Source organism: Dipodomys ordii, unplaced genomic scaffold, assembly GCF_000151885.1.
Source record: "Dipodomys ordii isolate 6190 unplaced genomic scaffold, Dord_2.0 Scaffold23, whole genome shotgun sequence".
Taxonomy (NCBI): domain Eukaryota; kingdom Metazoa; phylum Chordata; class Mammalia; order Rodentia; family Heteromyidae; genus Dipodomys; species Dipodomys ordii.
The window spans coordinates 9784987-9809960 of NW_012267239.1; the positions used below are offsets into that span (position 1 = coordinate 9784987).

The 24974-nt window shown below is 60.3% G+C and overlaps 1 protein-coding gene across 1 annotated transcript; it reads left to right on the top strand.

Moving 5' to 3' along the window:
• Positions 1-7229: 7229 nt before the first annotated feature.
• Tesc (tescalcin) lies at positions 7230-19982 on the top strand. The gene is made up of 8 exons (XM_013014296.1): positions 7230-7353; positions 8161-8230; positions 14239-14319; positions 15154-15293; positions 15859-15920; positions 16005-16112; positions 17592-17639; positions 19752-19982. Exons 1-8 carry the CDS (start codon positions 7230-7232, stop codon positions 19827-19829), a joined length of 711 nt encoding a protein of 236 aa, XP_012869750.1. The 3' UTR covers positions 19830-19982.
• The last annotated feature ends 4992 nt before the right edge of the window (positions 19983-24974 follow it).

Here is a 24974-nt window from a genome sequence, read left to right on the forward strand (position 1 = left end):
ATGCTGGGAGCCGCCCCCAGCCTCCCTCCCACGGCGGCAGGTGCGGAGGGGCCTGGGGGGCGGGGCTCACCGTGCCCGCGCCCCGTATGGCCCCCAGGGGGACACGCAGGCGGCGCCCGTGGGCGTCTCAGCCCGGGAATGGGTGCAGGACAGAAGTCCGAGCAAAGAGCTGTGGGCATACCTGTGGCCTTTGGGCCCAGCGTGCTCCCCCCAGCATGCACCGAGCCACCCCCCAGTATGCACAGAGCCCCCCAGCATGCACAGAGCCACCCCCAGCATGCACAGAGCCCCCCCAGCAAGCACAGAGCCCCCCCAGCATGCACAGAGCCCCCCAGCATGCACAGAGCCCCATCAGAGGCACTGAGCCCCCACAGCATGCACAGAGCCCCCCAACATGCATAGAGCCCCCCAGCATGCACAGAGCCCCCCCAGCATGCACAGAGCCCCCCAGCATGCACAGAGCCCCCCAGCGTGCAGAGCCCCCCAGCATGCACTGAGCCCCTCCAGCATGCACCAATGAGCCCCCCACAGCATGCACCGATTAGCCCCCACCGCATGCACAAGCCCCATGACAGGACAGGGGCAGTGGAGATGAGCAGATGGCAAGAGAACTTGGGGCCCAGGCTGTGGCGGGAGCCTGGCATCACCGTCCTGCGTGGGCTCTGCTCTGCAACAAGGCCTTTCTGAGTTCTGAGCCTCAGTCTCCCCCGCTGTGAAGTGGACACAGCACTGGTTTTACCCTTGCAGTTGTTGGCAGGGAGTGTGTGCATGCGTGTGTGTGCAGCATCTGTGCATGCCTGTGTCCATGCTTCTATTACCAACCATGCTTCAGACATCCAGAGCCACGATTAAGAGTTAAGTCTTGGTCCTCGCTGTTGCCAATGGTGTGATCTTGAGCAAGTCATTTCGCCTCTTATCCTGGGGCCTGAGTAGTGGGGTGCGTGGAAAGTTCTGGAATCTAAGGCTGTGCCTATGAGTGCCCTTGGGGAGCACTCCAGCAGGGGTGAGGGTGGAGGGGAGGCAGGGGGCTGGCTGTACCCGGCTTGCAGGTGCTGCCCTTACGTTCTTGGCATGCACTGAATCTTTGTCCAGATCCTCCCGGCAAAGTGGTAATGTTGTTTTACAGGTGGGGAAACTGAGGCTGAGAGAGGTAGAGAAACTTGCCTGTTTTGCACAGCTGGGAAGGGGTTGAGGGCAGAGCCCCAAACCTCCACTGCCCCCACTGTCCTTCCATATTTTTTATGCCAGTCTGGGGTTTGAACTCAGGACCTGGGCGCTGTCCCTGAGCTTTTCCCCTAAGGGGCAGGCTCTGCACGGGAGCCACAGCTCCACCCAGCCTTCTTTGTGGCTGGGATAAGCGTCTCATAGACTTTCCTGTCTAGGTTAGCTTCGAACCCTGATCCTCCAATCTCAGCCTCCTGGGTAGCTAGGGTTGTCTCTGGGATGTCCAGAAATTGGGCGTAGGTGTAGGAAAAGCCTGACCCGTGCTGCTTCTCACCACAGGGCCTTTGCTTGAGCCTTTCCTCCCGCCTGGAGCTGCATTTTAGTTTGCACAGCTTCTGTAGGAGATGCAGATTCCAAGGCCCATGTCCTTCCCTGTCAGGGATTTGCCTAGCTGTCACCCCTTCCAGAACACGGGGCCTGGCTGCCCTCCACCCAGCCTCCCTCCCGGCCTAGCCAGCGCCACACCACCTGGCAATTGTCAGCCCTGTCGCCTGTCCCCACCCCCACCCCCAGGGACGAGGCTCCGAGGGAGGGGCACCCAAGGAGCGACAGGGCCCAGTGCCCCCCATCTTCATTTAATGGAAAGCGTGGGACAGCAGCCCCTGCCCAACACCCCCCCTTCCCTCCGCACTCGCTGGGTCCCTCTGCTTCAGGCACCCCCCAAAAATAGGCCCGAGCTGGAGTTCTGGCTCACCCACACAGGGCAGTGTCAGCGCCACTCGCCCACCTCCTCCCCTGCCTGCCGCGCGCGTGCGCTGATTGATTGCCAACACAAACAAGCAGCCCTACCTGCTGGCTAAGAGAAGCCCGGAGGGGGGCTCCCCGGGGTGCCCGGGGGAGGGGGCTGTGGTGGCCCCAGCCTGCCCTTTCCCAGAGGAGACAGCTGGCCAGAGTGCGCCAGAGAGGGAGGGAGGGTTCTGTGGGGGGACCAGGTGCGCCTGACAGTCTGTCCCCCCCTCCCCCCCCCCCGCCACTCCTGGAGGAGCCTGGGGAAGATGGAGCTTCTGTTTTCTCTTCTGTCTCCGCGGCAGCTCCCCCGCCCTGTCACTCTCCATTGCCAAGAACCTGCCAGAAGGAAGCAGGCGAAACAGATCTGCAGAGCGGGAGCTCAGATCTCCCGATGGCCAGTGCCTTGTTCACGGAGGCCGCTCCCAGCTGCCCCTCGGCCACGCCCACCTGCCCTCGGTTCCGCCCCAGGCCTCCCAGGACACACGTCAGTGGCCCACGGTACAGATGAGCAAGTCGAGGCTCCAGAGACAGAGTGGCCGCCCAGAGCCCTCTGTCCCCTCCCTGTGAAGCATGGAGGCCAGCAGGGCCCTGGAGGGAGGTGGGCACGGGCAGGGGTCCCTGCTGAGCTGCTCCGCCGCGCCCCGCCCTCGCTGGGCCGCCACCTCCCCCTTGGAGAAGGTCACTGTGCTCCTCCCCCTGAGAACTGTTGAGAACAGCTCCCCCTGAGAACAGCTCTTGGCTGTTACCAACTTACAGATGAGGACACGGAGGCCCAGGCCCACAGAGCCCCCGGTCCAGGTCACTGAGATGCAGAATTCAAAATCCAAACCCAAAGCCAGGCATCAGGCTACCTCCGAGGATGAGATCTGAGCAGCGTGGCTGCACACCAGCCAGGCAGCAGGGTCTGTGAGACCCATCTCCAGTTAGCCAGGAAACAAAGCGAACAAAAGCTGGGAGTGGAGCCGAGGCTCAAGTGGTAGAGTGCTGTAGCCTTGAGCAAGCGGGTTCTCAGGGACACACACACACACACACTCTCTCTCTCTCTCTCCAGCTCTTCTGCTGGGTTACTGGGTGCTGAGAGGGATCCTGTCCCACCGCCCAGACCCCATAGGCTGGGACCAGGGGCTCCAACCTGCAGCTCTTAGCAGCTGAGGGTGATAACTGTTACCCCAAGAATCTCCTTAACACTTGTGCACACGTGTGTACTCAGTTCGAAGGGTAGAATCGGGCCTGGAGGTGGACAGCATTGGATCTGGATGACACAGAAGCTTCTAGAATATGTGAGTTCCGTGGTGAGCCGAGCGGGGGCTGCTTGGGAGGAAGAGGCGGGCCCTCGTGTGGCAGACGCGGTTTTAGGACGCATCGCCTGGGTGTGCGGTGTGCGCGGGGGCCCTGCGCGTGGGCAGGGGTGGTGAAAGCACCTGGTGTGTGTGTCGTCTGTCCATCTGTCCGTCCCTCCTCTCCCTCCCTGGGGTGGTCAGAGCACCTCCCTCGGGCTGACACACAATGCCTTGTGCAGAGCATTTCAGAATCTGGTACCTTGGCCAGGGCGTGGGGCAAGTGAGGGCGGGGCCGAGGGAGGTGTGAGGGAGGGCTGCGGGAGGCTGGGAGGGAGGCTGAGGGAGGCTGCAGGAGGCTGTGTGGGAGGCTGCGGGAGGTGTGAGGGCTGTGGGAGGGCTGTGGGAGGTGTGAGGGCTGTGAGAGGTGTGAGGGCTGCAGGAGGTGTGAGGGCTGAGGGAGGCTGTGTGGGAGGCTGCGGGAGGCTGTGGGGGAGGCTGGGGGGGAGGCTGAGGGAGGCTGTAGGGGGGGCTGTGGGGGGCGTGTGGGAGGCTGTGGGAGGTGTGAGGGCTGTGGGAGGTGTGAGGGCTGTGGGAGGTGTGAGGGCTGAGGGAGGTGTGAGGGCTGGGGGAGGCTGGGGGAGGCTGGGGGAGGCTGTGGGAGGCTGGGGGAGGCTGTGGGGGAGGCTGGGGGAGTCTGAGGAAGGCTGCGGGAGGCTGCGGGAGGCACCCGGTGCCCTGCTCCGTCCCCAGCGCGGCTGCTCCGACTCCATTAGGAATTCATGAAGGCCGGCTAGGATTTCCGCGGCGCTGCGGTTACCTTCAGCATGGGGACAAGAAGGTCCTTTGTGGTCAGCCGAGTGACCTTTGCAGACAGCAGGCCGCCCCTCCCGCCCTCCTCCAGTCCTCCTCCAGACCTCCTCCCCGCAGTCTGGGGCTTCCTAGGGGTAGGTGACTAGAAGGGTAGTTCTCTCTAGCGGCCAGGGGACACCTAGCCGGGGCTGGGCTCAGGTCACACATAGCTTCTCCAGCTCCTCCAGACTCAGCGCTGGGACCCGGTGACGGAGACCCGAGGGCAAGCCGCCCCCCCCCAGGCCCCAGGCGCCCCTGCGTCACCCCACGGGCTCATCCTGGGCCTCGCGGTGGCGGGCAGACTGGCCTTCTTGCAGATGTGGGTTCAAATCAGGCTCTTCCTCTCGTCCTGTAGGCGGGGCGCTGCTTCCCAGAGCCTCAGTTTCCTCTTCTGTGAGGGGGAGGGAAGGGAGAGCCTGGCACTGGTCAGGGTTCGGCGAGCATCTGGCAAGGCTCCTGGCACAGCACGGGGCTCCAGCGTTGTTGGCCAGTGCAGCTTGAGCAGCCCTGACCTGAAATCCAGAAGACTCCACAGACTGCGAGCGTCCTGAGCGCCCCCCCCCCGTGGACAATTCCACTGTGACCTTGTGTGCTATGTCATTGTCAGAGGGTCACCCCCAGGCCAGCCATGCTGTAAGATGGGGCTGAGACACCCAGGAATCCTGTGTTTACACGTGGGCTCCAGATTCCAGGCGTCTCCTGCGGGACAGACTGCTCAGGGTCCAGCCACGTGCCGATCAGAAGCCGGCCCGGCCACATGCTGGAGGGCTCGGGCCAGGGGGTCAGGGTTCAAGACCACCAGCCAGGGCACCTAGGGAAGAGCGCTTCTCAGCCATGCCCGGGCCTGCTGCCCAGCCTGCGTGCCAGCTACCACAGGGAGGGAGAAACGGGAGGACTGCTGTCCAAGTGTGTGCGCGGGTCGGAGACCGCATCTGATGGCCAGGGGGGCTCTGGGGTGAGCTCAGAGCAGAGTGCTTGCTGGCAAGCACCAAGGCCCGAGTTCAAACCCCAGCACCTCAGAAGAAGAAAAAAACTGCCCCTGTCTCTCCTTTTGAAGTGCACATTCTAGAACTTTCTCCAGTAATTCACTCCCCCCTCCCATCTCTGCCTTGCGCTGCTTGTTTGAGTCAGCTTGTCTCCCTCTAGTCTGAGTTAGTGCTTTCAGCAGACACATTCTCGTTGTGTGTGTGCCGGTCCTGGGGCTTGAACTCGGTGCCTGGGTGCTGTCCTTCGCTCCTTCGATCACGTTCCACAGCCGTGAACACCTGCGTGGTGCCACCGAGGCCGTGTCGTGGGCAGCGGACTCTGTGTCCTCCCATGGCACCTCGGTTCCCAGTCTGCAGAGAGAGCAGACTGCAGAGCTGGGGTTCCCTGCGTGCTGCTGGGGGGGGACAGCAGGGCAGGAGACAGCATGGGAAGAGCAGGGGTGCAGTCCCGCCCTGGTCCCAGGACTTAGACCCGGCTTCGTCCATCAGGCCCTGAGGCAGGGGTGGGGGGGTGAAAGTTCCCGCCTGCACACCCCCAGATCTCAGCTACTCGGAGGCAAAAGCAGGAGGATTGAGGTGCAGAGCTGATCCAGGCAAAAGCTCCAGACCCTATCTGAAGACAAAAAAATAAATAAAGTAACGCAAGGGCTGGAACCTGCCTAGGAAGCCCGAGGCCCCGAGTTCAACCCCTAGAGGTGGGAAAAATCACAAGTCTCGTGTGCATTGCGGGCTGAGCCCCAGAGCAGGGGCCTGGAGGAGGCGTGCCCCGCCCCCTCCCCAGCGGGGGCGCGCAGAGCATGCGCGTGCTCCCCGCCCTTCTCGGAGGGTTAGCTGGAAGCCATGTAGTAGCCAGCCCTGCTCTCAGTGGGCTCCCACCCAGTGCTCCCCAGGTGCTGGGGGGCGGGGTGGAGTAAGGGGGACTCAGGGGAGCCGTAACGGCCCAACTAATGTCTGTCTGCTGCGTATGTCTCCATCTCCTAAGTGCCTGTCACTGTACGTGTGTGTGTGTGTGTGTGTGTGTGTGTGCACGTGCACACACTTCTGGGGCTTGAACTTGACCCTTGGGCGCTGTCCCTGAGCTTTTCTTCTCAAAGCTGGTGTTCTACCACTTGAGCTACACCCCTCACTTTTGGCTTTTTGGTAGTTGGAGATAAGAATCTCATGGACTTTTCTGCCCGGGCTGGCTTTGAACCGTGATCCTCAGATCTCAGCCTCCTGAGTAGCTAGGATGACAGGCGTGAGCCACCAGCACTGTAACACATCAAGAGTAGTACATCCCAGGGCTGGGAAGGTGGCTCAGTGGTAGAGCACTTGCCTTGCATGCCTGAGGCCCTGGGTTCAATTCCTCAGCACCACATAAGCAGAAAAAACCAGAAGTGGCGCTGTGGCTCAAATGGTAGGGTGTTCGCCTTGAGCTGAAGAACTGAGCGACAGTGTCCAGGCCCAGAGTTCAGGCCCCATGGCTGACCGACCAAAAAAAAGCAGTGCATCCTTTCTGAGAATACAGCTCCATGAACTTTCCAGAACACAATTCTGCCACCTGGGACCCTGCACCCAAAGAAAGCAAGGAGGCTAGCCACTGTTCTGACATCTGACTCCACAGATGTGTTGTGCTTGCACTTCAACTCTGCCTTTTGTGACTGGTTCCTTTCGTTCACTGTTGTGTATGTTGTCCATTTTCATGGCTGCGTACTATTCCGTTAGTGCTCTCGCTGCTGTGGCCTGTGGGCCATTTCTAGGTCAGGGTCCCTAACACTTAGCAGTGTGGGCATCCTGCCCACCTTCTGGAAGAGCGCAGGCGTGCATTTTTGTTAAGTTACAGACTGGGGACGGGCAGCGGGGCGGGGCTTCTGCGCCGGTGCTCCTGACACACCTGTCCCACGCATGCCCTGTTTGCCTCCAGAAAGGTAGACATTGTTCCTGGCAGGTGCCTGGCCTTTCCAGGTATCGCCGCGCACCCCCGGGCTCCTCCGGGAGCTGCGTGGAGGGGATGAGCTCACGTCTGGAGCTGAGCCAGGCTTGGCAGATGGTACTAGTCTTTCCTAGCAAGCGGCATCTGCTGGGTGTGGGAGGATTTGGAGCTGAGGATTCTTGAAGGTCTGCGGCTGAAGGCTGAGGCCCGGCCCGGCCCCTGCAGCCTCACACTGGAGAGGAGGTAGCAATGGCGGGGTGGGGTGGGGTGCAGCCCCCAGCCCCGCGCTGCTTTGCTGTGCTGATCTGGACCTGGTCCCAGAGCTGCTGCCCAGCGCAGATGGCCGGGGGCAGCGACACGGACACCCTGCATCGTGTCCAGTGACCTCCTACGGTGGGCAGGCTGCCCCGCCCCTGCCCACAGGCACAGGGAGGGAAGGGCAGGCTCAGGGCTCAGTCCTGGCTCTACTACTCCCCCCGTGGTCTTCAGCCCCCTCAGCGTCCCAGTGTAACCCTCGGGTGTTCACAAGCCCCCACGATCCCAGAGGATCATGGTTTGAGGCCAGCCTGGGAATAGAATCCACAAGACTCCTGCTCAATGAATGGCTGGGTATGGTGGTGCCCGCCTGCCGTCCCAGCTATGCCCCCCATAGGCTGGGCACAGCAGCGGTGGCCTGTCATCCCCTGAGACACAGGGGAGCTCAAGGAGGAGGATCAGAGCCCATGCCAGGCAGACACGGGGCTGTCCTGCGCAACAGGGAAGAAGGCTGTGGAGGCATGGCTCAAGTGGTAGAGCACCTGCCTAGCAAACAGGGGTGCCTAAATCACCCCACCTCCCACCTCGTCCCTGTCCCAGCTCATCTGACCCTGCGTCTCTACAAACCCCCTTGAAGCTAGGAAACTCCATCTTCAGTGGGCAAGGGAATGGGGGCCTGTGGCTCACGCCTGCCATCCCGGCTATTCAGGAAGCTGAGATCTGAGGCTTGCAGCTTGCAGCTAGTCTGGGTAGGAAGTCTGTGAGATTTCATTTCCAATTAATTCCCCCCCCCAAAATGTGGAAATGGTAGAGCACTAGCATTGAGCAAAAAAATAAGCGTAGAGGTAGCGCCCAAGTCCTGAGTTCAAGCCCCAGGAATGGACACAAAAGGGCAATTAAACTGTCCCCTCTTCTCTCTCCCCAGTCTCCTCCGATCAGATCGAGCAGCTGCACCGGCGGTTCAAGCAGCTCAGCGGAGACCAGCCCACCATCCGGTAAGGCGTCCGCCAGGGCAGTGCCCCGGGTTTTTCCTGGGAGAGCCCGGGGTGCCCCGGTTCGGGTTCCGGGTTTTCCTGGGAGAGCCCGGGGTGCCCCGGTTCGGGTTCCGGGTTTTCCTGGGAGAGCACAGGGTGCCCTTGGTTCCGGGTTCGGAGGCAATGCCGAGGCCGCCGTAGATCCCCATCTGTTCCCACTGGGAGAGTCCTAGCTGGAGGGAGGGCAGGGCCTCGCCTGACTCCTCCCCCCGGCCCGAGGCCGGTGCGTGAAGCGGGGAGAGGCTGTCCACAGGCCCCGCCCCGTCCTCAGCTCTCAGGTCTGGCTCCTGTCTGTCATCCTAGCGACTCAGGAGGTTGAGTTCGCGGTTCAAAGCCAGGCTGGGCAGGAAAGGCCGTGAAAGGCTTATCTCCAACGAACCCCCAGAAAATGGGAAGTGGCGCTGTGGCTCAAGTGGTAGAGCGCCAGCCTTGAGCTGAAGAGCTGAGGGACAGCGCCCAGGCCCAGAGTTCAAGCCCCACGACCAACTAAACAAAACAAAAAAGCCAACTCTGCACCCTCATCGCCTGCTCCGCCTCTCTCCGGGTCACCCCCATGCACAGGTGGTGCCCCTGCCTGGCTGGGGCCCCCTCTCCTCCTCCCCTCTGTGCCCTGGCCCCCCAGCCCCCTCCCAGGGTGTCCCGTGACATCACTGCTCAGAGCTGTCAGCACCCTGCTCCCCAGCTGCTGCTGGCTCCCTGCAGGCAGGAAGCCGCCTGTGGGGGAGGGGCGGGGCAGAGCAGGGAGGAAGTGCTGGGGGGTGGGGGGGGCACTTCTGAACCCCACCGCAGCACAGACAGGGCTCAGCCAAAATGCTCAGGCCCACAGCATTTCCAGTATGGGGTGTTTCTGGATTTGGGGGTTGGGATTATGGAGTATTTGCATACTCAGGGTTACCTTGAACCAAGACTAAATTTGAGCTCACTTGGCTTTTATATGTATCTTATGAGTGCAGGTGACTTGTTGTTTTTGTCGGTCATGGGGCTTGAACTCAGGGCCTGGGGCTGTCCCTGAGCTTTTTCACTCAACGTGAGCGCTCTACCACTTGAGCCACAGCGCCACTTCTGATTTTCTGGTGGTTCCCTGGAGATAAGACTCTCAGGGACTTTTCTGCCCAGGCTGGCTTTGAACTGCCGATCTCAGACCTGAGATCCTCAGATCTCAGCCGTCTGAGTAGCTAGGACTACAGGCATGAGCTCCCAGCTCCCGGCTTGTGCAGGTAACTTTTGCATACATTGGCTATAATACACACCAGCCTAATGATTGACATGCTATCTTAAAGAACTTTTGCCGGGTGCTGGGGTCCTGTCACTCTAGCTCCTGGGGCGGCTGAGACCTGAGGACAGCTAGGATTTTTCTCCTTGTCAGTATTGGGTTTGAACTCAGAAGCTCATGCTTTCTTCTTGGTGGCTCGCTTGGCTGGTGCCCTACCACTTGAACCAGAGCAGTTTTTTGCCAATTATCTTAGAGATGGAGTCTCAGGGACTTTTCTGCCTGGCTGGCCTTGAACTTTGATCCTCTATAGGTCTTCACCTCCTGAATGGTTAGGATTAGAAGTTTGAGCCCACTATGCCTGCTCAGATGTTGGGATTATGACTTGAGGGCTTAGTGCCTGGGATTTGAGCAGCAGGGGACAGCTTAGCTGGGCTCTGGGGCAGAGCCTGTTACAGGTGGAAGCCATTACTGTGTGCACTTGCTTTATGATCCTGTTCCTTCAGTCCCCCCCAAACCCCAACGGAAACAGGAGCAGGAGCACCCGCTTTCCCACAGATGGATGGAAAAAACAAAGCTCAGAGACGCCATGTACAAGCCCTGGGTGTCACAGCTCATAAGCAAAGCAGATGGGATTTGAACCAGTGCTGCGATCCTGCCTGGCTTCTGAGGGGCCTCGGGGTGACTCAGGCTCCCCGGTCTGTCCCTGCATGACAGCTGCGTCTGTGTTCAGAACCCCCGAGTCTGCGGCAGTGGGGGGCAGCGGGGGAAGCCTGCCACAGCTGCAGCCCGGGGCAGCCACAGGAAGGAGGAGGCCATGACCACAGCGGTGTACGCAGAGAGGCCGGCAGGAAGGGGCCGCTTCGCCAGCCCTGCGCGCCCTCGGGCAGTGCGGCTGCGCCCGCCCGCCCTGCCCGCCCTGCCCTGGCTGCCAGAGGAGCCTGAGATAAAGAACTGACTTTCCATATGCTTGACGTTAACATGAGAAAACCCCACAAGGGTAAAAATACCAACAAGTTGATTTTAATTGAATTTTACCCCATCTTTTTTTTTTTTGGTTTGGCCTGGTCCCCTCTCTGAAAGCCATCTCGGAACGTCTGGGGGTTTTGCTGGCCCCGCGGTCTTTCAGGACCTCGTTTCAGGGCTTTGGTTTTATGGGGGTTCATTACAAGGCCCAGTACCTGACTTTTAAAATGTCCCCATGCTGTTTGTACGAAGGTCTTCCTGTGCTGCAGGACCTACAAAACCCGAGTCCAAGTCCAGGCGTGGTGGTACACAGCTGTAGTCCCAGCTGCGTTGGAAGTGGAGGTAGGGAGATCTAGGTCTGAGACCAGTCTGAACAAAGCTAACAAGATTACTGTCTGAAAAACAAACTAAACCCAGGCTGGGGGCATGTCAGCAGAGCAGTAGAGCACCTGCCTGTTATGCACAAAGCCCTGAATTCAAACCCTAGGACCCCCCCCCCAAATAAAGAACCACCACAACAAATCACACCCAAGTCCAGGCTGATCACAGAGCAGCGGCCCCTGTGCTTCTTGGTGTAGTAAGTGCTAACCTAGGAAAACATCCCTGTGGCATGTTTATTGAGGACCTACTATCCACCCTTTTCCAGTGCAGCCCCTTTCCCCGTCAGGGGCCTGGCTTGTGAGCCAGCTCGGCTGTGTGGCTGTAGACGTGGCTTCTTGTGTAATCTCCTTCCCTAGGTGGCAACCTGAACTTCCTGCTAGCACGGAGGGGGGGCTTGGCGACACCCAGAAACACACAGTGCAGATGCTCCTGCCCTTGGAGGGAGCCGCTTACAGAACTAGTAAGCCGGGCGCCTGTGGCTCACGCCTGTCATCCCAGCTACTCAGGAGGCTGAGATCTGAGGATCTCGGTTCAAAGCCAGCCCCCTCCCCAGGTGGGAGGGGAGTGGGGGGGGGGAGTCCATAAGACTCTTCAATTAACTGAAAAGCCAGAAATGGCGCTGTGGTTCAGAGCACTGGCCTTGAACAAAAGGGCCCAGGGACAGTGCCGGGGTCCTGAGTTCAACCCCCAGGGCGGGAAACAAACAAAAAATCCCAGAGACTGTTCTGCCTGGGCTGGCTCCAAACTGCCATCCTCAAATCTCAGCCTCCTGAGTAGCGAGGATCATAGGCGTGCACACCGATGCCCGCTGACCCTCGCCTTGTGACAGGCCCTGTGTGTGTGAGCCAGCCCTTGCCCGAGGGCCGCAGCGGCTGCCAGGCCTGTGCCCAGGATGGGGCTGGCTACCGCACTCCAGACCTGGAGCCCGGCCGGTTCGACCAGCCCTGCCGGGATCAGGGCGGAGGGGGAAGGGAAGCAAATGAAACCAGCGTTTGTGGGGCACTGCCCTGGGCAAGGGCTAGTGCGGTCCGCATTCTCCACTGGAGGGGGAGGCGAGCCGGGACCTGACGCCACACCCTAGCCATTATCTCCTTCTTGGCTGCACTCCTCTGCCTCAGTTTCCCCATCAGTCACCCTCCCTGCCTCGTGCCTGCAAGGCTCTGTTCTAGAATTTGGGGGGGGGAATTTTTGAATGATTTAGTGGAGATGGCACTCAGATATACAGCGCACTCCTTTGAAGAGTGGGCAGTGAACATGGACCGGCCCCACACGGCCTCGCACCCGCCATCCTGGCCACCGGAAGCGCCCGGTGCTTGCAGGTGACCTGTGAGCTGGCATGCAGCATCGTGATTTGGGGGTTCATTTCTGTTGTGGCAAAGGTCAGGGCACCTGTCCTTCATTTTGTTTCCAGACAGGGTCTTGCTGTATGGCCAAGGCTCATCCTGAATGCCTGGGCTCAGGGATCCTCCCATCCTCCTTCTGTGTGGCTGGGATTATAGGTGTGAGCCACCATACCCAACTTACTTCATTCCTTTCCAGAGTATAAAAAAAAAAAGCATTACCGTGTTTTTCATGACCACCTCACGTCCCATCATCCTGGCCCGGCTGTCCCCAGCGCCTCTCCCTCCTCCGAACCAGGCTCTCGTGATTTTAAAATGTCACCATGTACTGGCGCCAGCCCTGATGGTTTGGCCAGATGCCCAGTAAGCCCAGCCGTCAGGGAGGAACTGGAAGCTGCCCGGGCTGGAGAGAACAGGAGAGATCCGGCCGTGCACCACCCCAGCCTGCCCGTGCCTGGAGCCTGGGCCTCCTCCACCCCTCTCAGGGCAGCGTGGGGACAAGGCTGGTCCTGACCAGGCCGCTCCCCTCCCAATCACCCGGGGCCTCCCTTGAGATTGACAGCTCGGCCCTGCCCTCCCAAGGTCACGGCTGCAGGGGACAGCAGGATCGCGCACACCGGAGGCCGTGGCCTGGCGAGAACCAGGCCAGACTTGAGCACACGCTGCCTCTGTACCCAAGGCCCGAAGGAGCTGTGCCCACTGCAGGGCGGCCTTCTGGGAAGAGATGTCCCTCCCTCCCCACCCGCAGGCCCAGAGCTAGCCCAGAAGCCAGAGCCTCATGCCTGTCATCCTAGCTACTCAGGAGGCTGAGATCTGAGGATCGCAGTTCAAAGCCGCCCTGGGCAGGAAAGTCCATGAGACTCTGATCTCTAGTTAACTTCCAAAACTCCAGAAATGAAGCTGTGGCTCCAGTGGTAGTAAGCACTAACCTCGAGCAAAAAAGAGCCCAAGAGAAGGTGCCCAGGCCCTGAGTTCAAACTCCACAGCAACAACTAAAACTTTACTGAAATAAAATTCACCATTAAACTACATAAGTCACTGTGACTTCGGAAAAGTTGTCCAGCACCATTTTTCACAATATCTTTGCCACTTCCCAAAGAAGCCTCATTCTCTAAACCATCATTTTCTCCCCTTTTGCCTATTTCCCTTCCTGTCTCCATGGGTCAGGACACCTCATTTAAATGAACTTGTGGGACAGGATTTTTTTTAACCTGTCCTGAGGCTTGAACTCAGGGCCTGGGCACTGTCCCTGAGCTTCTTTGGCTCAAGGCTAGTGCTTAACTAAGGACAGCTTCACTTCTTTTTTTTTTTTTTTTAAGTTTAATGGAGATATGAGTTACATGGACTTTTCTGCCTGGGCTGGCTTCAAACCATGATCCTCAGATCTCAGATCTCTGCTTCTTAAGTAGCTAGGATTATAGGCGGGAGCCACCAGGCGCCCAGCCTGGAACAAGATCTTTGGTGTCTGGAGTATTTGATTCAGCCTCTTTCTTCAAGGGTCAGCCATGAGGTGGTGAATTCCAGTACTCCGTCCCTTTTCCTGACTGCATTGTATTCCTTTGTGTAGGCAGGCCTATTTACCAGTTGGCGTAGGCCTGGGTGGCATACTCTCCACTCACTGTGGCTACTCTGGGCTCTTGAGCCTCTAGGTCTCCCTGCTCATCTGGGCGCCGCTGGCTCACATCTGCAATCCTAGCTACTCAGGAGACTGACACTGAGGATTGTGGTCCAAAGCCAGCCCAAGAAGGAACGTCCGTGAGACTCTTATTGCCCGTTAAGCAGCAAAAAGTTGGAAGTGGAGCTGTGGCAAAAGTAGTAGCACTCCAGTCTGAGAGAAAAGCTAAGGGCCAGCACCTAGGCCCTGAGTTCAAACCCCACTATTGGCACAACCCCCACCTCCCCCCCCACACAAATTCTCCCTCTTGTCCCTGAGATTGAGATGAGAGGTCCGGGCTCTTCTTCTCTGAGCTCCTCTGGAAAGTTCCGTGAGGGGCAAAGCTACAGCTGAATAGTGTGGAACTCACAACCGACAACTCTTTCTTGTGATTTTCCCTTCCCCTCCTCGAACCCAGCAAGGAAAACTTCAACAATGTTCCTGACCTGGAGCTCAACCCCATCCGGTCCAAAATCATCCGTGCCTTCTTTGACAACAGGTGGGCCCCTCCCCCGGGAGGGGGGAGGGTCCTTGGCCGTGGGTTCCCATCAGCCCCCGGGGGTGGGGGGGTGCCTCAGACGGGCTCAGCAAAGCCGTCCTGTCTGCCTGCTGCAGGGGAGATGTGGGGGGGACCGGGGAGGGAGGGCAGAGAGCAGAGCCGGGGGCGGGGGGGGCAGGGGCTCTGAGGGCAGCACACGGTGCTCGTGCGCCTTATAGAAGGTATTTGGAGACAGCAGGACGTCTGCCCACAGCTGTTACCCCACTAAACCTGGGAAGCACCCCCAGCAAGCGTTCTCTGGGGAAGGCTGTGTGTCCTGGGCCTCAAAACCGCGCCGCACCGGCCACAGGAAGCCAGAGCCACCGCGGGTTCCCATGTTCTATTTATAGACCCTGAACTTCGAATGACACAAAAACTTCGTTGGCAACGAAACAGTATTTTATTTTTAAAAACATTTTCCCAACCATTGATGAATGTTAAAAAAAAAAAAAAAAGCCAGGCGCCGCTGGCCCCCGCCTGCGTCCTCGCTGCTCGGGAGGCTGAGACCCGAGGATCGCGGTTGGAAGTCAGCCGGGTCCATGAGACTCTCATCTCCAATGAGCACCTGAAATCGGGAAGTGGCGCTGGGGCTCAGCGTGGCAGAACTCTAGCCTTGAGTGAAAACGCTCGGGGACAGCGCCCAGGCCCTGAGTTCAAAACAAAACCCCCTGAGTGGATGGACTGTCCAAAACCAGGCGAGGGTCAGGCGGGGGAATGGCTGAGCTGTTGGCTTGCCGGTGGCCTCAGTTTCCCCAAACCGGGGCCCCTCCCCCACGCCGGCCCCTCCCCCTGCAGGAACCTGCGCAGGGGCCCCAGCGGCCTGGCCGACGAGATCAACTTCGAGGACTTCCTGACCATCATGTCCTACTTCCGGCCCATCGACACCACGCTGGGCGAGGAGCAGGTGGAGCTGTCCCGGAAAGACAAGCTGAGATGTGCGTGGGGGTTCGGGGGGGGTGGCATCCTGGGGTGAACGGGCTCTAAGGGGCAGGGTTGGGGTGCGTCTCTTCCTGGTACGTCTGGGTGGCTTCATCCTAAACAGCTCAGCCTTTCGTGGCTGGCTGGGAGAAGGGGGGGGGATTCGAACACACCCTGGATCTCCACGCAGCGCCTCTGTGCGGGTACCCCGTGACCGTGACCCCTGACCCTGGATGGGGTGGGGGTGGGTGGGACGATGTTGAACAGGGGCAGGGGCACGGCGGAGGCTCTGGGCACATCGTACCCCATGGCAGGGTGCGGCTCCCTGTAGTCTCGAACTTGCGTTGGCTCCTGCACAGCCTCATTGCAAGCGGGGCGCGGGGTTGGCCTCCGTCCCCAGCGGTCCCGGGGTGCGTGAGGGGGTGGATGGGGGGACGAGGCCAGGGCAGCCAGTAACTGATGTTTGCTGGGAGTTCGTTTGGCCCGCGCTGGCTCACCCCCGCTGCCGTGCCTGCGCCCCGGGGACCCCCGGGCTCTTGAGTCTTGCCTGACGGAGCCCCTGTCTCCCACGCCCCGCTCCAGTTCTGTTTAACATGTACGACTCGGACAGCGACGGCCGCATCACCCTGGAAGAATATCGAAATGTAAAGTATGCTCCCCGCCCCGCCCCGCCCTGCCCGGCTGCCCGGCGCCTCGCGGCCGCCAGGGTCACCCTTGGTCTCTGGCAGGTGGTGGAGGAGCTGCTCTCCGGAAACCCCCACATCGAGAAGGAGTCGGCGCGCTCCATCGCTGACGGGGCCATGATGGAGGCGGCCAGCGTGTGCGTGGGGCAGATGGTGAGCGCCCGGCCTGCGGAGGTGGGCGGGGGGGGCAGGGGGAGAGGCTGGGGGGTCGAACCCCAGACCTGCAGCTCTCCAGCCAATGTGTGTGAGTCACTCCACACGCTCACTGGGCCCCAACTGGGCTTTCCCTGCCTCAGTCAGGCTGTCCTGGGCTGGGCCGGGCCGGGGCAGGGCACCACACACCCCGGCCTGTTTTAATGGGTGACAGAGGCAGTGCTGGGCTGGTCTCTTCCCTGGGCTGAGGAGGAGGCTGGTGTGCACCCCGCCTTCAGGCAGATCCCGTTTTTAGCTTCACCTTGCCAGCAGGGAAACTGAGGGTCATATGGGGCTGGGGTCTTCCCAGTGCTGGGGGCTGCTGGGCCGGCTGGGGCCCGGGTTCTAGTGAGGTCAGTGCCCACTTGCCTCTGCGCGGACGGTGGCCGTGTCTGGCCGGCCCGGAGGAGGGCGAGTTTGCATGGCAGTTCTACTGTCTGTCGCCTGGCCTGTCTGTCATCGAGGGGCACGTTTGCTTCCTAGCTCCTCAGGACAGGGGGCGCTGTGACCCCTGGGGTCAGCACAGCAGTCTTGGCTGAATCCCATTCTCCTTCCACTTGCTTCCTGTCCCCCTTGCGTCCGTTGGCAACAGCTCTCTCCATTTGCTGTAGTTAAACTGCTGGCCTGGCAGCGGATCTGCAGCCTCAGACGCTGCGGCCTCCCTGAGCCGGGCCCAGCTTCCCGGGTGTGGCCCAGAGCCCCAGGAGGGCAGCGATGGGCCAGAGAAGAGCCTGGAGCCAGCCGAGAGCAGGATGCTCTGGCCACACCTCTTCAGGCTTCTGGCCCCTCTATGTGGTGAATGGGTTTTCTGGTGTGAACCCTGGCCCGATGAGCACAGAGCAAGCTGTCGGTGTCTCCGTGCGGCCCTGTGCGGGGGCTTCACCCCTGCGGCCCTGGGGCCCACCGTGCTTCCCACTGAATTCAACGCGTGTGCGCCATCCCTGCCTTAATGGATTTCAGGGCCGTGCTGGCCAGGCCAGGCTGTTGGCCAGCCATGCTGTCACAAGGGGCAGGGGACGAGGGCTGTGGACGCTGGGCCGCGTCAGGGCTCGCGAGCAGTGGGGACCCGCCCTTCATTGCCCGCATCCTCAGAGCTGGCAGATGCACGGGACACTGCCACTTGCAGGCCGCACTCCGCACCCCTCCCCGGTGGGCTGGGCTGTGACTCGCAGCAAGCAGATGGCCGCAGAGGCCAGTCCTTCAGTCCCTGTCCCTTCCCCCGGGCGACTGTGACTGCTGATTAGCTAGACAGCTCTTATCAGGGTGGCAGGAGGGACCGGGGGCTGAGGGAGCACACGGAGTCCCGTCCACCTTCTTCACCAGCCCATCCTGCCAGGATGTTGGAGTTCAGAGTGGCCCCAGGGGGAACCCCTCTCCTGGGGGGGGCGGGCTGCCCCACCCTGCAGAGGCCGCTTACCCCCCCTCTCCCCTCTGTCCCAGGAGCCGGATCAGGTCTACGAGGGCATCACCTTTGAGGACTTCTTGAAGGTGGGTGCCGTGTGGGCTTGGGGGTCAGCACGGAGGGGCGGTCAGGGGCGTCCGCTGGGCACGAGGCGGTGTGGCACAGGCGGCCGTGGGCAGCACGGCCTCTGGCAGGAAGGACTTGCAGACGCTGCCGTCATTGACCTCCAGGGAAATGGTGTCTCATGGGGCAAGAGCAGCGCGCGTCACACGGGTGGATCGTGACGAGCCCAGCGCTGGGCTGGCCTGGACAGAGCCGTGCGCCCCTTCCCAGGGCACTGCAGTCACAGTGGGGCAGGGGCATTCTGGAAGGTTCTGGATGAGCAGCTCGTGCAGGAGTGGATCTTGCTCTCCTCCCTCCGTCCCCAGTGAGTCTTGGTGCCGTGGTTAAAGCCACTAGCCCCTGGTATCCCCCCAGTGGGCCTCCACCCCTGCTGGGGTTGTGTTCATTTTTGGTGCTGGTACTAGAGCTTGAATTCAAGGCCCGGGGCTCTCACCTAGGTTTCTTGCTCATGGCTGGTGCTCTACCATTTGAATCATGCCTTCATCCTGGCATTTTGTTGGCCAAATGAAGATGGAAACTCAGACTCTTCTGGCTGTGCTAGCTTTCAACCTCCATGCCTCATTTCTCAGCCTCCTGAATTGCTGGGATTTCAGGCAGGAACCAGCTAGCCATTTTTAACACGCCCTGAAGTGGGGGGAAGAAACTGTGTGAATATCCCACGAGACGAATGCAGAGCTCCAGGCCTCACACACCCACCGGGGCTCCTGGCCCAGCGGCACCAAGCCCTCCACCAAGGCCTGTTCCTGGAAGGGCCAGAGCCTCTGGGGAGCCCGGGGACCAGGGCTGGGGGTTTTACGTCTGCTTCACTGGCTGGGCCTGTCATGGGGAGGTATGCACAGGACAGGCGATGTAGACCCAGCCCAAGGAACAGAGACAGGCCTGCTGGGCTGGAGCTGGTGGTCAGACTCACTACCCAGAGCTGACAGAGCAGTGACACTGTGTGCAAGTAGCTCTGGCTTGCACTGGGATCTGCTCCAGGAAGTGTCCCCAGCAGGATGAGAGAGCATGGAGCCAGATCGGGCAGGCAGGCGCTGGCTTTGTCAGAACAGGGTGAGCCTGTCTTGTCTCAGACCATGCAGAGGCTGTTGGTCTATGCCTTGGAGCATCCTACGATAAGCCAGCCCCCACCCAGCACCCCAGTGACCACCCTAAGAGCAGAAACCAACTTGAAGTGGTTCTAGGCGGCATTTCTGAGAACCAGGTCTGCCCTCTGCAGCAGGTGCGGGAGGCCAGCAGCATGGGGACAGCATGGGGCCTGGGGGCGGTGACAAGAACAAGCAGGGCCCCAGGCCTCTCCAGCCCTGGGGGCCCCGGGCCCTGGCCTCCCCATTTCTAGCCCCAGGGCCAGATGTTCCAGGCGACAGCTTGTGAACATGGCGTTCTGACATGAGCCGGAGACAGTGGGACATCACAGCCTGCCAGGCCCCACCGCTCCTGTGCCCACACTCCCCGCCCCATCTTCTCCCCCGCCGACCCCCCCGGCCTGCAGATGCCACAGAGACAGTGAAGGTGTCCTGCAGGCCAAACGTCCAGGCCACAGCTGACTAGGGTGGGCTGGCGTGGAGGGGCCACATGTGCGGCGTGGACACCACTTCCTGGGCCCGTGTTTGTGTGGAGCACAGGTGATCTCTGGGCCCAAGGAGTCACGAGGACCAAAGTGTGTCCCTTTAATGAGCGACGTTCTCCACGGCTACGAGATGTCTTGGGGAGGGCCAGGCCACCCAGGCCCCGAGCCTGAGATGGGGTGAACGCAAAGGGGGTCCCGCGGGGTCACGTCATCCGCATGAACTCAGAGCTGGCGGCGGCCATGGGTGAGATCAAGTGACTGGGGTGAAGCTGGGGTTTGGGACTTAATCATAACTCGCCGTCACAATCTCAGGAAGAATCCACATCAGAGCCAAATGAACCAGCACCAAGACAGATGGCAGCTTCTCTTCCTCGCTTAGCTCACCGCCTCCAAATGAAGCCCCTCTGTTTTTCACCTGCTTGGAGTCTGAGCGAGTGCCGAGGCGGGTGGGACGGATGGGGCAGGCGCTGAGCACCCCTTCGCCCCTTCACGCTGCTCTCCCTTCCAGATCTGGCAGGGGATCGACATTGAGACCAAGATGCACGTGCGCTTCCTCAACGTGGAGACCATCGCCCTCTGCCACTGACACCTGTGGCCCCGCGGGGCAGGAGCGCTTGCCAGGGGTGCCAGGGGTGGCCGGGGTCCCTGAAAGCTACCAGTCACTCATCTGTGTCCCACAGAGTGTGCTATACGAGGCCTTGCTATTTTTATCAACAACAATAATGATAATAAAGGTTTGTTAGTGAATGGCTCTGTCGGTTGCTCAGCTCCTATGAAGGGCTGGGTTTGTGTCCCAAGACAATATGGACAGCGGGTGGCCATTTTATTTTGCCAGTCCTGGGGCTTGAATTCAGGCCTGGGCGCTGTCCCTGAACTTTTGTTCAAGGCTAGCACGCCTTGAGCCACAGCGCCACTTCTGGCTTTTTTCTGTGTATGTGGTACTGAGGAATTGAACCCAGAGATTCATACATGCTAGGCAAGCATTCTACCACTAAGCCACACTCCCAGCCCCATGGGTAACCATCTTAATGGTCCCCCCTTGTTTATCTGGGGTGTGGGGTGCTGTTTTTCCCACAGGAACATAGACCCTACCTGTCTTCAGCCTAGAGGAGAGGCCGCTGCCCCCAGATGGGCATTGAGGGGAATGCAGCCCCAGCTGTGTGCACTGGGCACACCCCAGCACACTCGGTACTGGTGTGTGGGTGCTGGGGCTCATGGCCGGCTGACCCCCAGCTCCTGGCAGCAGGGACCTGTGGCCCCTAGCACAGGTGGTAGAGCCAGGCATTGCTCACCTCCAACCCGCCAACCCTGGCTGTCAACTTCCAAATGAAAGACGGCATCAAGGGGTGTGCGTGTGTGTGTGTGTGTGTGAGAGAGAGAGAGAGAGAGAGAGAGAGCGCGCACAGAAACAAAGGCCATGCACCCCAGTGGAGGTGGGCAGCAAAGGTTGGGGGAGGCTGGCATTCCTTGTAGTTGGTTCTCCAAGTCTCTTGTGGGTATTTACAAGATGCTTGGTTCAGCTGCTGATACTTGTTTGGCGCTATCTCCCTACCTTCCAGAAAGTTCTCTGGATACCCAGCCATGGCTGCTGTTTAGTTTCTCATTTGGTTTTAATACTGAGCATGCGCGGTCTCCTCTGTTCCGCCCCAGCCTTGGGTTTGTAGAAACCCAAGATCCCCTAGGAAACATGTTCTGGGGGGGGGTGAACCTGTGGGTATGCCCCTCCTGGTCTGGAGGTTCAGCTTGCTCCTTGGTACAATCCTGATAACACTGATAGTGAGCCAGGCTTAGAGCTGGTCTCCATGAGGGTCTCGGGGTGTGTGTGTGTGGGGATGCTGATGCAGAGACGGCCTCCTTGCCCGGGGCAAGGTAGCTGTCCCAGCCCCAGGCCCCCAAGTGTTTTCTTCTGTGGCTGGTTCTTGGTGTTGGATGGTTTACTTTCACGCATGTCCTGATCTGACGCTCATCATTAGAAATGTGGCAGCCCATCGGGGTCCCCGGGCTGCGTCTGAGGTTCAAGGTGGTGTTAAATGGCTAAACAAAGGGAGTGGCAAATCAAAGGGATGCGGGGACTGGGGAGGCAGTGGGCTTTGGGAGATCCCCCCGCCACAGGGGGTAAGCTGAGGTCCACAGGTTTCCGGTTGGGAGGGGCTCCTGGTGTGGCAGACGACAACTGGAGGCCATTCGGCTCCTCCTCACGTGGCGGGCGGTGGTCAGTGCGCGAGACCGTGCTCGGCAGCCCTGCTGATGCACGCACGCCAGGCCTCAGCTCCACCAGGGCTGAGGCAGCAGGCGGGAAGGGAGGCTGGGAATGTGGGGAGACAACGCCTTGCCAGGTTGTCCCTGCGGGCCGGGCTGGGGTTCTAGGAGGTCGCTGGGGTGGTGTGAGGGGCCGACGTCATCACTGAGCTCCTCTCCAGGAAGTGTCTGGAACCACACCGCTGGCTCCATGCCTGCGGTGGGCAGGCCTCGTCTCCTGAGCAGCCTGCCTGCCATGGGCCCGAGTTCTGAGCCACTCCCCTGTGTTCTGATTTTGATTTTTCTAACAAAGGCAGTTCATGAATGCAAAATGGTTTTTATAAATAATAAATAACCGCCCTGGGCCCCCATGCAGGGCGCTGGCGCTGGGGGACAGAGCCGCTGTGGGCTCGTTCGTGCCCGGTGTCTTTGAAGCTTTGGGCCGTGGTTCATCTAGAGTGTGATTCCACGTCTCGTGCGTGCTGCTGGGATGCGAGCTCCTCTCCCAGCACGAGGGTGCTGTCTAGCTGGCAGGGTGAGGCTCTGGGGCTCCAGGGTTACCTGGGGCTCTGCTGCCAGATCCTGGAGTGCTTTGCACCAGTGGTGTGGGCTGAGTTGGTGCAAACCTGCTCTCCGCCTGTGCAGCCTAATTCCCAGCAACCCGCGGGGCGGCTGGCCTTCGATCAGCAAAGACGGAGGGCCACTGCTCCAGGCATGGATGTGGGGGTAGCCAGGCCATCTGGGCAGTGAGGCCTGTGAGACAGGAAGCAGGTGGCTGGGGAAGGATTCTTGCTACCTGCCCAGTGCTGGGCCTGCCCAGGAGGGGAGTTCTGGCTGCACAGCCCCTGACTGAGGGCAGCAGCCCCCCTACGCCTGGCAGGGGATACAAACCAAACCGAACAGCCTGAAGCAGGTGCTGCTTGCGCCTAACTTGTTCTAAGAGAGGCGGATGAGAAGGGCTGGTAACGATCTTTCCCATCTGAAGTTACACGGAACTAGGTGGAATTCAGCACTAAGTTAAATATTTGGAGGCCGCTGATAAGTGGGCACTGGGAGACCAGGGCTGTGGGTGGAGAACCAAGCAGGGACAGGGGACCCGGGCAAAGGCCACTTCCTTTCTCCAATCTTCAGCCCTCTGCTGGAAGAACCTGCCTGTACTGCCATGCTACCTGTGGGAAGGGTGGTTTGTGGCAAGCACGTGAGCGGAGCTTCACATAGGGCTGCAGAATGGAAACTTTATAGGAGCGGCCGGTGGAAACTGGCAGCGGGTGACACATGAATTATGGATGGGGACTGGGCAGGACCACAGGCCCTCTGCCCTGGCCTCTGGGGAACGAGTTATTAAGAGGCCAACAAAAGAGAACCCCTTGCTATTATTTTTGGGTCCAAGTGACTAGAAAGTTCTTTTTGCTGTGCTAACAGGAAAGCATCCATCACAGCTCTGGCCGGGTCCCTGCCCACCTGAGGTGAGGAAGGCTGTGGGGTGCCCTGGGGCTCAAGCGGGCCGCGTTAAAACTGCAAGGAGCCTGGAGGGTCTGGAAAGCACTGGCTGTGTAGGTGTCTTCCCAAGGTCACCTTGGGGTGGCGTGAACAGGGGCCAGGACCATGTCACCCCAGTCTGGGGCATCCTTGGGGTCTTTGTCTCTGGCTCTGCCAGTGTGTACACCGGCCAGCAGGCCAGGTGTGGGTGAGAACAGCCAGGAGGGCTGGGTCCAGGGCAGGGAGTCGGCAGGAGACGAAGCCTGGGCAGGGCATGTGGGCACCTTGCGGGCCGTTCCCCTGGGCAGCAGTGAGGGGAAGGGTGCATGGACGGAGCATGCTGCCCTGTCCATTTCTGAGAAGCCGCCAGCCGTCTCCATGCCTGGGCAAGGGCGGGCTTTCTCCTTTCTGGGGAAAGAACAGGGCCTCGCACAGAGCCAGGGGCTGCTCCTGGAGGCCCGCAGCCCCCCTGAAGCCCAGCGGGCGGGTATCTGCCGCTGCACAGGAGAGCGGTGTGGCCAAGTCGCCACAGGCCCTGCTTCAGCAGCCAGGTAACCATCTGGCCTGGCTGCCTGGGGTGATGGGCAGGTCTGTGTGGCACGCGCGCCACCGCCTGGCCAGCCAGCACCGTTGGCTCACTGCGGCCGCAGCTGCTATTCAAAGCGGGCACCCCAGTCAGGGGAGCTGCACCCCGGCCAGAGCAAGCGCAGCAAGGCTGCTTCAGCCAGCAGCCAGCTGGGGCTGGAAGCATTGCCCCCTACCACGTGCTTCTCCCAGGGCAGAGGCTCGGTTCCCCTGAGGGAGGACTTCCTGGGGCCATCACCTTCCCTGGCATGGACTGGAGGGCAAGGAAAGGTGGGTCTTGTGGTCCCTGGACCAGGAGTCCCCTCCTACCCGCCCCTGCCAGCACGACAGAGTGGGAGCGAGCTGGCAGCGTGCGCCCTGCAGTGGGAAAGTAAGCTGACCACAGGAAGTTGACGGCACTTACTGTGTAATGGGGAGTGGCGTGCAGGGCGGGGGGGGGGGAGGAAGGGGAAGAAGGGGGCGATGCCGAGGCCACACAGCTGACGGGCACTGGAGGTCCAGAGAAGTGCCACCAGAGAAGCTGCGTCACCAGCAAGCGCTGGGCTACAGTGGAGCAGGAACACAAAGGCTCTATGGAATTTTGTTGTTTTTGTTTTGTTGGTCGTGGGGCTTGAACTCTGGGCCTGGGCGCTGTCCCTCAGCCATTCAGCTCAAGGATAGAGCCACTGCACCACTTCCAGTTTTCTGATGATGAATTGGAGATTAGACTCTCATGTACTTTCCTGCCCAGGCTGGCTCTGAATTGCAATCCTCAGATCTCAGCCTCCTGAGTAGCTAGGATTACAGGCGTGAGCCACCAGCGCCTGGCTTTTTTTTGGCTAGTCCTTGGGGCTTGAACTCAGGGCCTGGGCACTGTCCTTGAGCTGCTTTTGCTCAAGGCTAGCACTCTACCACTTGAGCCACAGCACCACTTCTGGCTTTTGCTGAGTATGCAGTGCTGAGGAATCGAACCCAGGACCTCATGCATGTGAGGCCAGTGCTCTACCACTGGGCCACATTCCAGCCCCCTGAAAACCATTTTTAACTTTGGTGAGATTTCTGGGTCTCATTTCTTTGAAGCTCTTCAATGGGCTTGGGAGGGGGACTGCTGTAAGATGAGCTGCCCTCCTGAAAAGAAAAGGCGTCTGGGGAGGCTTCCAAGCGGGACAGGACGAGTGAGCAGGAGGCGGGGCCTGGGCGGCTTTGCTCAGGGAGGCGTGGGTGATGGACAGTACAGGACCACACAGGGCGGGAGGGGCTCTCAGGGGTCTGAAAGGAGGCAGCATCAAGGTCTGGCTTCAGGCTCTCTTCAAGCCCTCCAGGCCTTGGCTAGAGCTGGAGCTCCGTAGCAGGGTGAGGAACACAAAGCCATCACTTGTGGGCCTCGGGTGATGGTGAGCGAGGGGAGGCCCGGGTGAGCAGAGCCAGTCACCGCCGGTGCACCTGCAGA